Source organism: Emydura macquarii, unplaced genomic scaffold (genome assembly GCF_026122565.2).
Source record: "Emydura macquarii macquarii isolate MOO-44397 ecotype Brisbane River unplaced genomic scaffold, CSIRO-AGI_Emac_v2 contig_320, whole genome shotgun sequence".
Classification (NCBI taxonomy): domain Eukaryota; kingdom Metazoa; phylum Chordata; order Testudines; family Chelidae; genus Emydura; species Emydura macquarii.
The window spans coordinates 15,079,715-15,094,299 of record NW_027130457.1 but is presented as its reverse complement, the minus strand read 5'-3'; the positions used below and the strand labels follow the sequence as shown (position 1 = coordinate 15,094,299).

The window sequence follows — 14,585 nt, the reverse complement described above, 5'->3', positions numbered from 1 at the left end:
CCCTCATTCTTCCCTTTTGCAGAGTAAACAAGGCTTGTTCCCTCAGCCTCTCCTCATAAGTCATGTGCTCCAGCCCCCTTATCATTTTTGTTGCCCTCCACTGGACTCTTTTGTACTCTTAATCCAACAACAGTTAGTGAAGGACTGCTTGCAAGGTTCCTCCATGCTTGCACATGCCCAAGTTTCCCAAGCATATCTAAACAATGGTAAAAAATAGACAGTACACTTCTATCACCATTTTATGCTACTATCTCACCACTGACTCTCATACATCCTTTGATGGCCATACACTGTGTGATCAACCATTTACTTTGAAAACAATATTCATATGTATTTCCCATTTGTGTCTCTGTATGTACCTGCATGACAGGGTTTTCAACAGCATAGACTTTTGAAAATCTGGCTTCTACTGTCATGGCTGTTATTCTCATCACATAGTCATTAGTGCAATATCCACAAGGGATACAGAGTATATGAGTAAATATCTTGCTACACTGTTGTTGTGTAGTGTAGTGAGCCCAGAGACAATGGTAAGTGATATCTTGTAAACACACATGTAGTAATAATAGTTATTAAATCACAGTTGTGTTATAAAACTTAGCTGCTCCATTCTTTAATAGTATAAGAAAGGATAAATTGGTTGGGTAAACCCAAACACAGAACCTTAATTTGTAGTGTATTATTTATTAAGTGCTAAAAAAATTAGAAATATGCATATTGAAGTACAGTAGAATTGTCACTTTAGCATTCACTGCTTTCTCATTAATTTATTCAATCTTTTCCCCAAGGTTTGGAGAAGCAGTTAATGGAAACCTGGTTATTGGTACTTTGGCATGGCCTTCTCCATGGGTAATTGTAATTGGTTCATTCTTCTCTACATGTGGTGCTGGTCTACAGAGTCTTACGGGTGCACCCCGGCTGTTGCAGGCTATTGCAAGAGATGGCATAATACCATTTCTTCAAGTGAGCTACTTTTTTCTCTTCAGTATTTTAAATCCATTTTCATTTAAATTGCATTTATAGTGTTGAAAAAATATGTTTTTAATTATTTTTATTCCTGTTAGCACTGCAGAGCCATGAAAGAGTGAGGGTATGTCTATAATGCAATCCAAGGTGTAATTGCAGCTAGGGTAGACATACCTGTGCTAGAATTGCTAAAAATAGCAGTGTAGATACGGTGGTGCAGGCTTCAGCAATGTGAGTTGGTAGCCACAGGGTTCTGAATGGCCTTATAGAGCCTGCACTGAAGCCCATGCCACCTCAGCTGCACAGTTAGTGCGGGTATGTTAACCTGAGTTGAAGTCACATGTTGGATTTCAGTATGGACATACCTTGAGCTGGAGCTAGATTTTAATTGCATTAAAAAAAAGTAAATCAGGTTACAGTTGAAGACCACATTCTACCCTTATGTATGTCTGTGCAGTTTCATTATCTTTACTCTTCAAACAATCAAGTTGTGCACTATGAAACTCAGGCAGAATTGGGCCCTCAGAAGTTTTTACTGGTGGAAATGCACAAGCCAGAAAATAACCTATAATTTAACTTCAGATTCCAGGCTGGATTTAGAGGTCAGGCAGAGTAAATTTTTATTTGGATGTGGAGCTACATGTTACTGTTGTGGAGTCACTTATAGTAAGGGATGAGAGCAATAATTTAACTTCTTACTCATTCTGTAAATTAGATAAATTATGACAGCTATTTCCCTGCTGTTTTGTCATTAACTCTGAACTTCAAGGCCTGGTTGTGACTGAGTTGAAGATTATATAACTTTTGTTTGAGTTGAATAGTTCGGCAAGTGTAGACAGTACAGTCTCCCAGACGCTCTAATGCCTGGGCAATACTGGGAGTCCATCTTGAAGAGCTTGCAAAAACAGCAACCTCACCCTTGATGAAGGGGATCTAAAACAAGTTATTAAGGGGCTCCATATATTTGGTCTCCTGCTGGATGCATATTTGTGCCTCGTCATACTCATAAAAACAAAGGACAAAAAATGTCATCATCTAGAAAGACATAAGGCACTATACCTGGAGTTCACTGAAAAAGCCCACCTAGAAGTGATAGCTGTTACAGCATTCTGGGTGCCTGCTAAGCAGGGTATTAGAGAGACAAGATGGGTGAGGTAATATCTCTTATGGGACCAGCTTCTATTTGTGAGAGAGACAAACTTTGAGCTTACACAGAGCTCTTCTTCAGGACCAAAATTTCAGTCTTCATTTTGTTCTGTCTGCCCCCAGTCTTTGACTGGTGGAGCAAACAGTGTGGGAGCAAAAGAGAAACTGAGACTGCTTTATGCAGCAAGCTCAGCAGACTCCTGTTGTACCCCTCCTGCTGGAATAAACTGCATTGCAACCTCTTGTGAACCTCTGCTGTGCAGGCTGAAGGCTTCCAAAAGTCTCCTGTGCAGTTGGTTCAGCTCATTTCCTCCCTGCTATGCAGCCTGCAGTGGGTGCACACTGCAGAGTGGGAGCAGCATGGCTGTCAGGCAGGGTCACTACAGGGAAGGGGAGGGAAAGGTGTGGTGTGGAGAATGAGAGGGAGGAGAAACTGGATGTTTAGAAGGAGAACAGGTGGAGGGAACATTGGGGGAGAAAATAGGGGTTTAATCCTTATGGTTGTGTGAAGAGAAGAGGAGGGAACATATACTGCTGGGTGTATTCTTTGGAACTTTGAGAGAAGACTTTTGTCCCTCCTACCCCCAGCAACTTTGTGAATAAAATTACCTCAGTGGATTTGGCCATTAGCGCTCTCATATCCCATGTCTCAGCAACTGGGCTCCTTCTACTGATTACGGTAGGTTTCTTTGTAGGTTCCCGTGCTGTTTCCTTTGTTTTTTGTTTTCTTTCTTTAAGGCAGTATCAACAATCAGACTTGTGCTTAGAAAAATCATGTTGTTCCTCTTCCCCATCCCTGCAATTTGCATTTTGTATTATTAAAAAAATTGTTTTCCTATGTCAAATCTTAACTCATGTAAATTTGCTTTTTAGTATATAAGAGAATTTGCATATGTATGTGGATTTCAGATGACTTAAAAATGACTTTAACCAGTTTAAATGTGATGGGTTTTGTTAAAGTTGGTTTCCCTTCAGTGTATTTTTAAAATTATATATTGGACTGATTAACTCATTTTACTGAACATTTTAATTGAATTAGGTATTTGGTCATGGAAAAGCAAACGGTGAACCAACCTGGGCATTGCTTCTCACTGCTTTTATTTGTGAGATAGGAATTCTCATAGCTTCATTGGATAGCGTAGCACCAATTCTTTCAATGTAAGTATGCATGTGAAACTTGACATTTTTAAAAAGCTTTTTATATTGTTGAAATTAACTTAGTTATCAAGACTTTTTTTCCTTGTCTTTGAAATACTTTTCAGATCTTATTGTTAGTAAAACTCAGTTAAATTGAAGAGAATCTAGACTGATAAATTATGATAAAAACCTTAGGCTAATGCTAAAATTAAATCAGTGCTTAACTGAAATAGACTTCTATAAGTTATTTGATTTAGTACTACACAACATTTGGATTAAAAAATTAGCACTATCTGAAATCAACACAGAAAGTATTAAATAGACTTAAATCTGGCTAAATGAGAGATTTCACAAACTAATTCTGGTTATGGATTCTGATTCTCGTGAGGAAATTTTTAATGAGATCCCACTGATATCTGTTCTTGTCCCAATGCTACTGAATATGTTTACCAGTGATCTGGAAGAAAATACCAAATCATTGATGCAAAAGTTTGCAGATGCCAGAAAATAGGTGAAATGGTCAATAATGATGGAAACAGGTCCATTCTACAGAGCAATGTGGGTCACATTGTCTACGTGGGCTCACTTGAACAAAATGCATATTAATGCATTTAAATGCAAGGTCATGCATCTGGGAACCAAGAATGTAGGTCACATTTATAGAATGGAAGGCTGTTTGGAAAAGCAGTGAGTCTGAAAAGGACTTAAAGGTTATAGTGGATAGTAATGAGCTCTCTGGGTGATTCAGTAGCTAAATGAGTAAATGCAATACTTCCATAGATTGGTAAGCCAGAAGGGATCATTGTGATCATCCTGTCTGATCTTCTGCATAATTCACGCAATAGATCTTTCCCAAAATAATTCCTAGATCATATCTTTTAGAAAAACATTCAGGCTTGATTTTGAAATTGTCACTGATGGAGAAAGTACCGTGACTCTTGGTGAATTATTCCAGTGGTTAATTACTCTCACTGTCAAAAGTGTATGCTTTATTTCTAGTCTGAATTTGTCTAGCTTCAACTTCCAGCCATTGAATCATATTATACTTTTCTCTGCTAGATTGAAGAGCCCATTATTTAGATATTTGTTCCCCATAGGTAATTACAGACTATAATCAAGTTAGCCCTTAACCAGCTCTTTGCTAAAATAAACGGATTGAACTCCTTGACACTATCAGTAAAGGGCATGTTTTCTAATCCTTCAATCATTATCATGGTTCTTCTCTGGACTGTCTCCAATTTATCAATATCCTTCTTGAACTGGACACAGTATTCCAGCCATGGTTGCCCCAGTGCCATACACAGAGATAATATTAACCTCTTTGTTGTTGCTGCTGTTTATGAATCTCAGGATCACATTAGCCCTTTTTTGACCACATTGGGAGCTCAGGTTTAGCTGATTATCCACCACAACCTCCAAATCTTTTTCAGAGTCACTGCTTCCCAGGACAGAGTCCCCCATCAAGTAAAAATGGCGTTTGTTTCTCAGTTATATAAGCAAGGAAACTTGGTGTAGATGTAGGTAGGTCGTATTACCTTTATGATATCAGTGAGACTTTATTGGCATACTGTGCCCAGTTCTGATATGTTGGTAGTCCATCTCTGGTGGTGATGATGATGACAATATTATCGCAATTCTCATCTATGGTTACTCACGTGACTGAAGTCTGAAATCCTAATGCACAGAATCGGCCACACTGAAGGCATGGGAAGTCCATATCTATAATGTTTGATGATGCGGCTCTATGGCGCCTTTCACCTGCAGCCTGGAGAGGATTTCGTCAATCCTGCTCAGACCTGTTACATGCCAGTCTTGTCAGAGACAGCCAGTGAGTCCTGTACTGAGCCATTTGCTCAAGTTCTTTGAGATTGATGCAGGCCCACTGAAGAGTACTCTTCAGGTTATCTTTGAAGCGTTTATACGGATGACCCTTCTTTTTTTTTTTGCCCTTCTTCAGCTCCCCATACAATATCTGGTTTTGGAGACAGTGATCTTCCATTCTGATGACATGTTCAGTCTACCTAAGTTGTGCTTTCAATATCATTTCCTCAATATTTGTAGTAGTTGCTCTCTCAAGTATTGGTCGCTCTGTACTGCCAGCAAATGTTCATTATTGAGCAGAGGGAGACATGTGAAATTGCTCAAGCTGTTTAATGTGTTGCCTATAAAGATTCCAGGTCTCAGATTCATACAGGAGAGATGTTAGAATCACTGCACTATAGATCTTCAGTTTGGTAGAGAGACGAATGTTGTGTTGGTTAAGGAGTTTTGGTCAGTGTGGCCAAGGTCCTGGCAGGCTTTCCTGATTCTGGAGGCAATTTCCTTATTAAGGGAACTGTCACTCAAGGCGATGCTGCCAAAATACTTGAACTGATGCCCGTTTTTCAGCTGTCTGCCTTGGATGAAAATGGCTGGCGCTGGGACATTGGAATGAGGTGCTGGATGGAGCAAGACCTCTGTCTTACCAAGACTGATGGTGAGGCCAAAGAGCTGGGATGCTTCAGAAAACCTGTCAACGATGACCTGATGGTCGCCATGTCTATGGGCCATCAAGGTGCAGTCATCTGCAAAAAGTGCCTCAACAAGAAGTCTCTCCAGCTTCTTGGTCTTAACACCAAGTCTTCAAAGATCAAAGAGGAAGCCATCAAGTCAATAGAGGGTGTATATCCCGATTCAAATCCCTTGTGGCATGGCTGAGGACACAGGCAAAGGACAGATTGAGCAGCACTAGAACAAGTACGCAGCCTTGCTTCACTCCATTTGAGATTTAGAATGCATAAGAAGAGTCATCATGGGAGAACACTTGCTCTGTCATGTGGTCATGGAGCAGATGGATGATTTGTATGACCCTTGTTGGGCAACACAGTTTATGTAGAATAGCCCATAGACCCTCTCTGTTGGCAGTATCAGAAGCTTTGGTCAAGTCGATGAAGACTGCATACAGGTACATGTTCTGCTCTAAACATTTTTCCTGGACCTGCCTTATGACAAAAATCATATCCATAGTAGTATGAACTGGTCTGAAACCACACTGCGCTTCTGGTAGATTCTCTTCAGATATGTTTGCAATGAGTCTATTCAGTAGAATGCAAGCTAGTATTTTCCCTGCAGTACAGAGGAGCGAAATGCCTCTGGTTTCTGTAGTCAGGTTTGCTGCCTTTGTTTTTGAACAGTGGTACAATAATAGCATCTTTCTAGTGTACTCACTTAAAAATGATGCTGACAAGTTGGAAATGGTTAAAAGAGCAATCAATCCATCTATTGTGCTTATATGACCCCAGATTACTGTAGTAGTATCTGAGTGCCTCAGTGTATAATGTATATTTCCAGTGTTGTAGCTGCGCTGGTCCCACGATATAAAAGAGGCAAGGTGAGTGAAGTAATATCTTTTACTGGAACAACTTCTGTTGCTAAAAGAGACAAACGTTCAAGCTACACAGAGCTTTTCAAACAATAAATCATAGGCTTAGAAGGTGGTAATGTAACATTTTTAACTCAATAACTCACCCTGAAAACCTCTTTAATATTTCTTTCAATCAGGTTAGTTTCTTTAGAAATTGTCCCACAATATAGCAATAAGCAGCTGTTTTCTGTATTTTAAGATATTGTTAATATCAAATTACTTTCCTATTTTACATGTAATTTCAGTACCTATGAATAAAATGTAATAAAATGTGGGCTTGTTTTACATTTACAGTATGGTAGACTAAACCTTGCAGTATACCAGCAATCATAGCTACTGCATTCAGAGCGGTCTCTTGCCTTAAAACTGTTAAGTGCATCAATAGCACTTCTCTTTTTAAAATTTCTCTTATCTGCCGTGACATCTTTAAACCAAAAGAATTCTGTCTACACAGTTCCAAGAAAATGACTGATCATTGTCTAAAAAGGATACTAAATTATTTGATCTGAACTCTTTATGGTATATCTTTAATCAGGTATTTGTCCATATTTTAGAGAGGAGAAGGGAAATAAAAAGGGACACGCAAAAAGTATGTGAAATAATGCTACAGAGAATGTAGACTGGCCATTTCTATTAATCTTTTCTAAAATATAAGACCAAAGGGACAGTCAGTGAAATTTGAAGGATTTAAATTTAAAACATAAAAAAAAATTACTTTTTAACAAAACACACCACTTTTAGTCACTAAAGTATAACATGCTACCAAGAGATTAGTAAAACTTTAAAAAGGATTGGAGAGTTTATATGAATAACAGCAACAACAACAAAAAACCCTACAGTTACAATAGCAAGGATTTTTTATAAAAGTTTTATGAGGGTATAAATCCTGTTTCATGTTTCAAGGTATAAGTCTAATTCTAACTGATTGGAGATAGGAAGAAGCTTTCCATGTTAATAGACTATTTTTTTATTATCTGCTGCAATGTTTCTTGCATCTTCTTATGAAACATTTGGTACTAACTACTATCAGAGACTGGATAGTGTATTAGATGAATCACTGATTTGATCTCGCTTAGTAATTCCCATGTTCTTATATAAATCTAAACTTTCTGTAAATATATTTATGTATCCTATCCTCTTAGTAGATTTTGTATGTGAGACTATAGAGTTCATTTCTCATCTGAAAGATTTGTCCTTCTCTGCAGGTTTTTCCTAATGTGCTATATGTTTGTGAACTTGGCCTGTGCAGTGCAGACTCTTTTACGCACTCCAAACTGGAGACCTCGTTTCAAGTATTACCACTGGTAGGAAATCTTTTTATGTACTTCTTATTTGGAAGAGCAAAATTAATGGCCTAATTTTGGTTTGTGTTTATTGTTTGTTTTGCATTAATTGGACATTTTCAGTAGCAAAACTGTTTTCAACAATCTATAGATTCACAACATTAACACTAGTGGAAAAAATACAGTAAAGGAGAGGGTTTAGGAAAATATTTTCCCCTCTTGATTTCAGTCATTTTGATGCAGATGGAAGCAAGACAGACAATAGTTATGAACAAGAACACACATAATGCTGTAGTTAAAGCAACTTTATGGTTTCCATTCTCACTTCTATGCAGCATTAATTCAGCTCCTTATACAATCTTTAATTACACATTTACATACATAATTACATTTGTACAGGACCTGCTGCTTGAGTTCTACAAAAAGATGTTGCCAAGCACATGATTTTGCCATATAAATAATAGTCAATTTGGACTTAAAATGGATGCATTAACTCATTTGCGCACACTTTCATTACATGATTTCTCTTCTTCACTAGGCACTTGTGTTTGCTGTATGGTTTTAAGAAGCACCAGAACACTTTCTGGCTGCTCAAAAAAGTGCCAGAACAGCGTTCTGGACTATTTTGGCACAACTCAAATACTGACAGGACCCCTTCTCATGCAGTGAATGAGTAGTTAATTCAATATTTCTTTCTGTCATTATTATTCAATGTGTGGCCCCAGGCCCTATTTAATGCACACCATCCAAACCCTCAAAAAAAATGCAAAATAATTTATTTCCTCCTTGGAGCGTCTGCGGTACCGTCTCTGTAATATCCAAGTGCTTCACAAACATTACTGAATTTTTCTTCATTAGATGGTATTGTTTATTCCCATTTTGCACATGAGGAATGGGGAGAAAGAGATTAAGGCCAAAGTTATCAAACGTGTCTGCTAATTTTGGGTGCCTAATTTAAGAAGTTTAAGGTCTGGTTTCTCAGAGTACCTAGTATTTTTACAGTACTTTTAATGTTCAAAGCACAGCTTCAATCAATTTCAGTTGCAGCTGAAAGCACTCAGTATTTAATTAGTGTCATATTAAAAACATCTCATATAAGTACATTAATGCAGTATATATAATTCCAGAACAATAGAATTGACTATAAACTCATTCTCATTGACTCATTAAACTTTAAGTAATTTAGAAATCTGATTTTAAACTTTGTGCTCTATTTGTTCATGCAGTTGTTTCAAATATGTACTCCAATTGGGTGTTGGCATGAGCAAGTGACCTGTTGTGCATGTGCAGTTGCCCAAGTAGAATATACATTGGTGGTAACTGTAGTGCATGTACTTTTGAAGATGAATAGGTGTTTTGATTCAACTACCAGATCTAAATGTTTTTCTTTTTATCCTTTTATAAACTTCAAGAAGAGGCTTATAAATTTGTACTCCAAAACATACTTTGTCAACACCCAAACTGAATCTGGAATGTATGCTGTGCTACCCTTTTCAGTTACATGTGAAGATTAGAGTTCCTTAAATTATTCCCTGACATTGGTTCTCTTTTACTTAGCATTTTACTATCTTTTGAAAGTGTGAATTAGATCATTTGAAATTTTTATTACTCAAATTTTATACTAGCACTATGTGGGATCCTCTAGTAGTTTGCAGATTCTCAGCAAGTATCTGTGAAACCCACTGGCAAAGTGTGTGCATCAACTCCCTCTAGTACTGGTCCACAAAAAGGATGACAGCCTCCTACTGCTGTTAGTTACTTCATTAGCTCAAGGGGCAGAGATCTGTGCTGTAGATGTAGAGGTTCCAACTCTGCTGAAGGCCCATGTCTGTGTCAATATTATTCCACATGATGGCATATTTTTCCAGTTTTCTTTTTTAAAAACCTAAGAAATTACAGACCAAAAATTAGGATAAAAGAATGTTAAGTTTGCAAAGCCAAATTCTCAAAAGTTAGGAAATATCAGAATTAAGGTTGTGTTAATTCTTCCCCACTTGTATATGCATTATGATGCAACCTTTAATTACATAATCTTGTGTATTATTTTTCCCCATAGGACTCTTGTGTAATCATTATTATTATTATTATTATCTACATTTTAAAGAGGGGGAAATTGCCACACCCTAAGTCAGTGACAGAATCAGGATTAGAACAGAAGACTTATTGACTCCCAACTCTGTGCACATTCCTCCAGACTGCACTTTGTTACGACCAGTGTTGTTATGTATCCACGATTTTCATTGACTATAGTTGCAGTGATGAGTGCTCACCACTTCTGAAAAATCAGGTCCTGGGTGTTTCAAGTTGGGCAACCCAAAAAAATGAGGAACACACAACTAGTAGCAACGTATGAAAGTAATGAAGATGTTAGAGATTCTCAGAAAAAGGAATCTTTTATATATAGAAAGTATTAGGCAAGTTAATTAGAGGGATCACTCCTTCCCTCCACAATAATAACAATTAAAGCAGTGTTAGTGTGACATGCAGGAGTGCTATTTTTTTTTTTTTTCAATTTCCTGTTTCCAGTGATCTGATATGGGTCAGGATGACCCTGTCATGTGGCAAGGTGATCCCACTGACCGCAGTGGCCACTGTTACACATCTTCTCTTTCATTTGAAAATCAAAAGCAAACAAAACGTAATAATTAAAAATAAATGCTGCAAAACTAATATAGCCAACATCCTTATTTTTTTAATAAAATGTAAAAAATTATATGAAACTGTACCGCCCCCGCCTTCCCCCCCCCCCCCCCAAAAAAAAAAAAAAACAACCAAAAAACAAAAAACAAACAAAAAAAAAAACCATCAATCAACTACAGAGCTTGGAACCTAAATTTTAGTACTGCAGTACTATCACTTGAGCTAAAGGACTTTAGCTGGAAGCATGAGAAGATTGTTGTCCTCTATTGACCGACTACTGGAAGAGGACACATAACATATTGAAAGAGAGTTACACATGCTGAAGTAGCTCACTTTTACAGACACCATAGCCAAGGACATATATTTGGCAGTTTTCTGAGGGATAGTGTCGCTAAGTGGCTCAGGCTTAGATCTGCCCTATATGAGATCTGGATTCTGCTCCTGGCTTTTCTGTACTGTGAGCAAAGGCTTTTTAATAAGGTTTGTGATGTTCACAGAACTGTTAACACCAAGTTGTAATATTGAGTCTACAACTCAAAGGGTGAAATCCTGGTCCCATTAAAGTCAATGAGAATAAAGGGCCAGAATTTTCCCTATGATGTCCCCTGGTTCACAGCATGGTGCATCTTCCCATAGGCCAAAGAGTATTTTGATTGGGAGAAAAAAAAATTTCTTGTTTATGTCCTGTCTGGAGTCTCAGCTCTGTGTGTGAACTGCTGAAGTGAGATGCCCAGGTGTGCTTACCAAGAATGTTAATGGAATTTGGGGGATTTTTGGCAACAAATCAAAAACAAACTGCCTTGTGAAATACAGATGGGAAATTATGATTTTTGACATCCTGTAACTTGGCCAAATCTAAACAGATGTTTTGGAAGCCAGCAAAAGGCATATCCTTGATTCCAGGACAATCCACTTGCCAAATTTCAAAGGCTTGCTGCAAACCATGGAAGTACAAGAGTTCTTCAAAAAGAGGGTGAAATACTTTTTTTTGTAAAGAATGTATTATACAGCCCAAATCTAGTCATTGCTGGTGCTCAGCATCTAATCTTTTATTTATAAACTTCATCATATTTCTGTTTGGTGTGATTTAAACAAAAACCAAAAACCTCTGCATGTTTATTTAATGACCACTTCTTAGTTCTATTTTTTCTTTTTAAAATTTGTCTGTTTATATTTTTTATTTTTTAAATTTCTGCTTTTTCTGTTCTTCAACCTTGAAATGTTTTTTTTACTTTTTAAAATCCCCATCTGTCTTTTTTATCTTTATATTAAAAAAGCCTCTACCTGTTTCTCTAGTCTCTTACCACATCAGATACTTATCAGACACCAGTTTTTATTATCACATGAGATACTTATGGCACCATATCAGTAGATAAATATATCATACTTCATAGATTGAATTTAATGAGAATAATGTTAATATTGACTATTTTAACATGGATTAATATAGAATAATATAAATGAAGAATATTTATTGAAATTTAAAACAAACTTGATAATTTATAGACGTTAGATAATATTAAGGGATAAAAGAACTTCAGGAGAGTTGTAGGCACAAATAGAGAGATTCAGAATTGACCATTGCAGGTGTATATTGAATATTTTACTCAGTATTCAGCATTTTCAAAATGATTATTGAAGTTGTTGACAATACATTTTAATTCATGAAATAGTATTTTTTTTATTAGAGGGGTCTTTCTGGGCGTTATTTTAATGGAAGCACTGACTTCATAGAAGATTTGCACGCATGTGTTAAACTCAAAAATGTGTTTCTTTTTAGGGCTCTTTCATTCCTGGGGATGAGTTTATGTTTTGCCTTGATGTTCATTTGCTCTTGGTACTATGCTTTGATTGCCATGCTAATTGCAGGATGTATTTACAAATACATAGAATATAGAGGGTAAGATAATGTATTCTATTCATTTGTTATTTTTAATTTATTTATTGGGGAACTAATACCAGCAAAATTTGAAATGTTATTCTTGAATGTTAATGTCTAGTAGCAACCTGAACAAAGTTTATATAATATAGTGACATGGTCTTGAAGCCCTAAAATTCCACCTATTCTGCAAGAAATTTCCTGCATTTCAAGGAAAATGATATACCTGAGTATGTATGAAAAAGGCACTCCTTTCTGCAGGACAGATGGAATGTCAAAGTTCCAAGACACTTTGTGTATGTTTATGAAAACACATAATGCAGAGAAGAGCTACAATAATTACCTAAGGGCTGGGAAAAATGCCTTGCAGGAAGAGATTTAAGTAGCTAACCTTTGGCTTATCAGAAAGAAGATCAAGAAATGAGTTAAATAGGGTGTATATGTACCCTTATGGAGAGGGAAATACCAGGTATTAAAGGCCTCTTTTCTTTTAAGTTTAACCTTAACTTTGGATTTATAAAGATAAATTATATATATGATAAGAAGCTGAGGGAGCTGGGCTTGTTTAGTATGCAGAAGAGAAGAATGAGGGGGAGCTGATAGTGGCCTTCAACTACCTGAAAGGGGGTTTCAAGGAGGATAGAGCTAGGCTGTTTTCAGTGATGGCAGATGACAGAACTAGGAGCAATGGTCTCAAGTTGCAGTGGAGGAGGTCTAGGTTGGATATTAGGAAAAACTTTTTCACTAGGATGGTGGTGAAACACTGGAATGGGTTACCTAGGGAGGTGGTGGAATCTCCATCCTTAGAGGTTTTTAAGGTGCGGCTTGACAAAACCCTGGCTGGGGTGATTTAGTTGGGGTTGGTCCTGCTTCTATTATTCTAACTTTAAGTAAGGATTTGTGTGGAAATTTTCCTTTAAAAAATAAAAGAAAGCAAGAATTTCATTTATGATCAATAAACAGATCCAAAGAGACAGCTATAATACGATGATTAAATGTTTTGAAGATTTGTAGACCTATAGTATCAGTCTTAGATCCCTTTTTCATTTTCAGTTTTTAGAACCAGATTCATTAGGTACACTTAGTTGCTTTAAGTTTACAGGTGCTTTGCATCACTTGAGCATGCATGCACATACACGTCAGTATCCATTCCTGACATTCATAGTGTGTGTTTGTGTCTGAAAGAGAGGGAGTGTGCATGCGCGCATTTTGGGGGAGCATGTAATAGCCCGAAGTGTGCCTGGGTTGTGATCTACTGTAGTAATGGTGCCCCTGAAGATCCAAAATCTCTGCACTGTGAGAGCTTTGCCAGATTTGCCCTGGGAAGCACAAATCCAACAGCATCATCATATGCTATGTCATCAAAGAAGTAGAATTATTAGTAAGTTATTTTCCCTTATCAGACCCATCTTGGACCTCAGGAAGGTGAGGAAATTCTGCATGTGACTGGAGAGGAGAAACTCCTCTCTGACAGGTTTTTTTTATTATTTAATGGTAGGTGTTTGAAATTGCTCAGGGATTTGGAATGTTGGAATAAATCCCCAGAGCTATACTTACAGAAGGCAGGAAGGGACTGTATTAAAGTTACTCTTAAAAGGATTTAGGGGTTCAAGTGGACAGAAAACTGAAAAAGAGCTCCCAGAGTGATGCTGTGGCAAAAAGGATTAATGCAATCCTTGGATGTATAAATGGGTAATGACTAGGAATTTTACCTATGTATATGGCATTGGTAAGACTGATATTGGAATATTGCATCCAGTTCTGGTGTCCACATTTTAAAAAGAATATTGAATTGGATAGGGTGCAGAAAGGAGCCACAAAAATATTTGAAGGGTGGAGAAAATGCCTTACAGTGAGAGGGTTAAGGAGCTGTCTGATTAGTTTATCAAAAAGAAGATTGAGAGATGTTTTGATTATGTTGCATAAGTACCTTTATGGAGAGAAAATACTGGGAATCAAAGAGCTCTTTAATTTAGCAGAGAAAGGCAAATCAAGAACCAATGACTGGAAGCTGAAACCAGTCCAAGTGGTAGTGGATTCTCCATCAATGGCAATTTTTAAATCAGGATTGGATTTTTTTTCTAAAAAATTTGCTCTAGGAATTACTTTTGGAAAATTGTATGGCCTATGT

At 37.1% G+C, this 14,585-nt stretch overlaps 1 protein-coding gene across 3 annotated transcripts in view; it reads left to right on the top strand.

The window, feature by feature from the left end:
* LOC137140967 (solute carrier family 12 member 7) overlaps positions 1-14,585 on the top strand; it is a 246,385-nt gene that overhangs the window by 142,671 nt on the left and 89,129 nt on the right. For all 3 annotated transcript variants that reach the window (XM_067529728.1, XM_067529736.1, XM_067529746.1), the window contains 4 exons: positions 789-963; positions 3,152-3,270; positions 7,858-7,956; positions 12,356-12,475. In XM_067529728.1, coding sequence (XP_067385829.1) covers positions 789-963; positions 3,152-3,270; positions 7,858-7,956; positions 12,356-12,475 — 513 coding nt within the window. The remainder of the gene's footprint in view (positions 1-788; positions 964-3,151; positions 3,271-7,857; positions 7,957-12,355; positions 12,476-14,585) is intronic.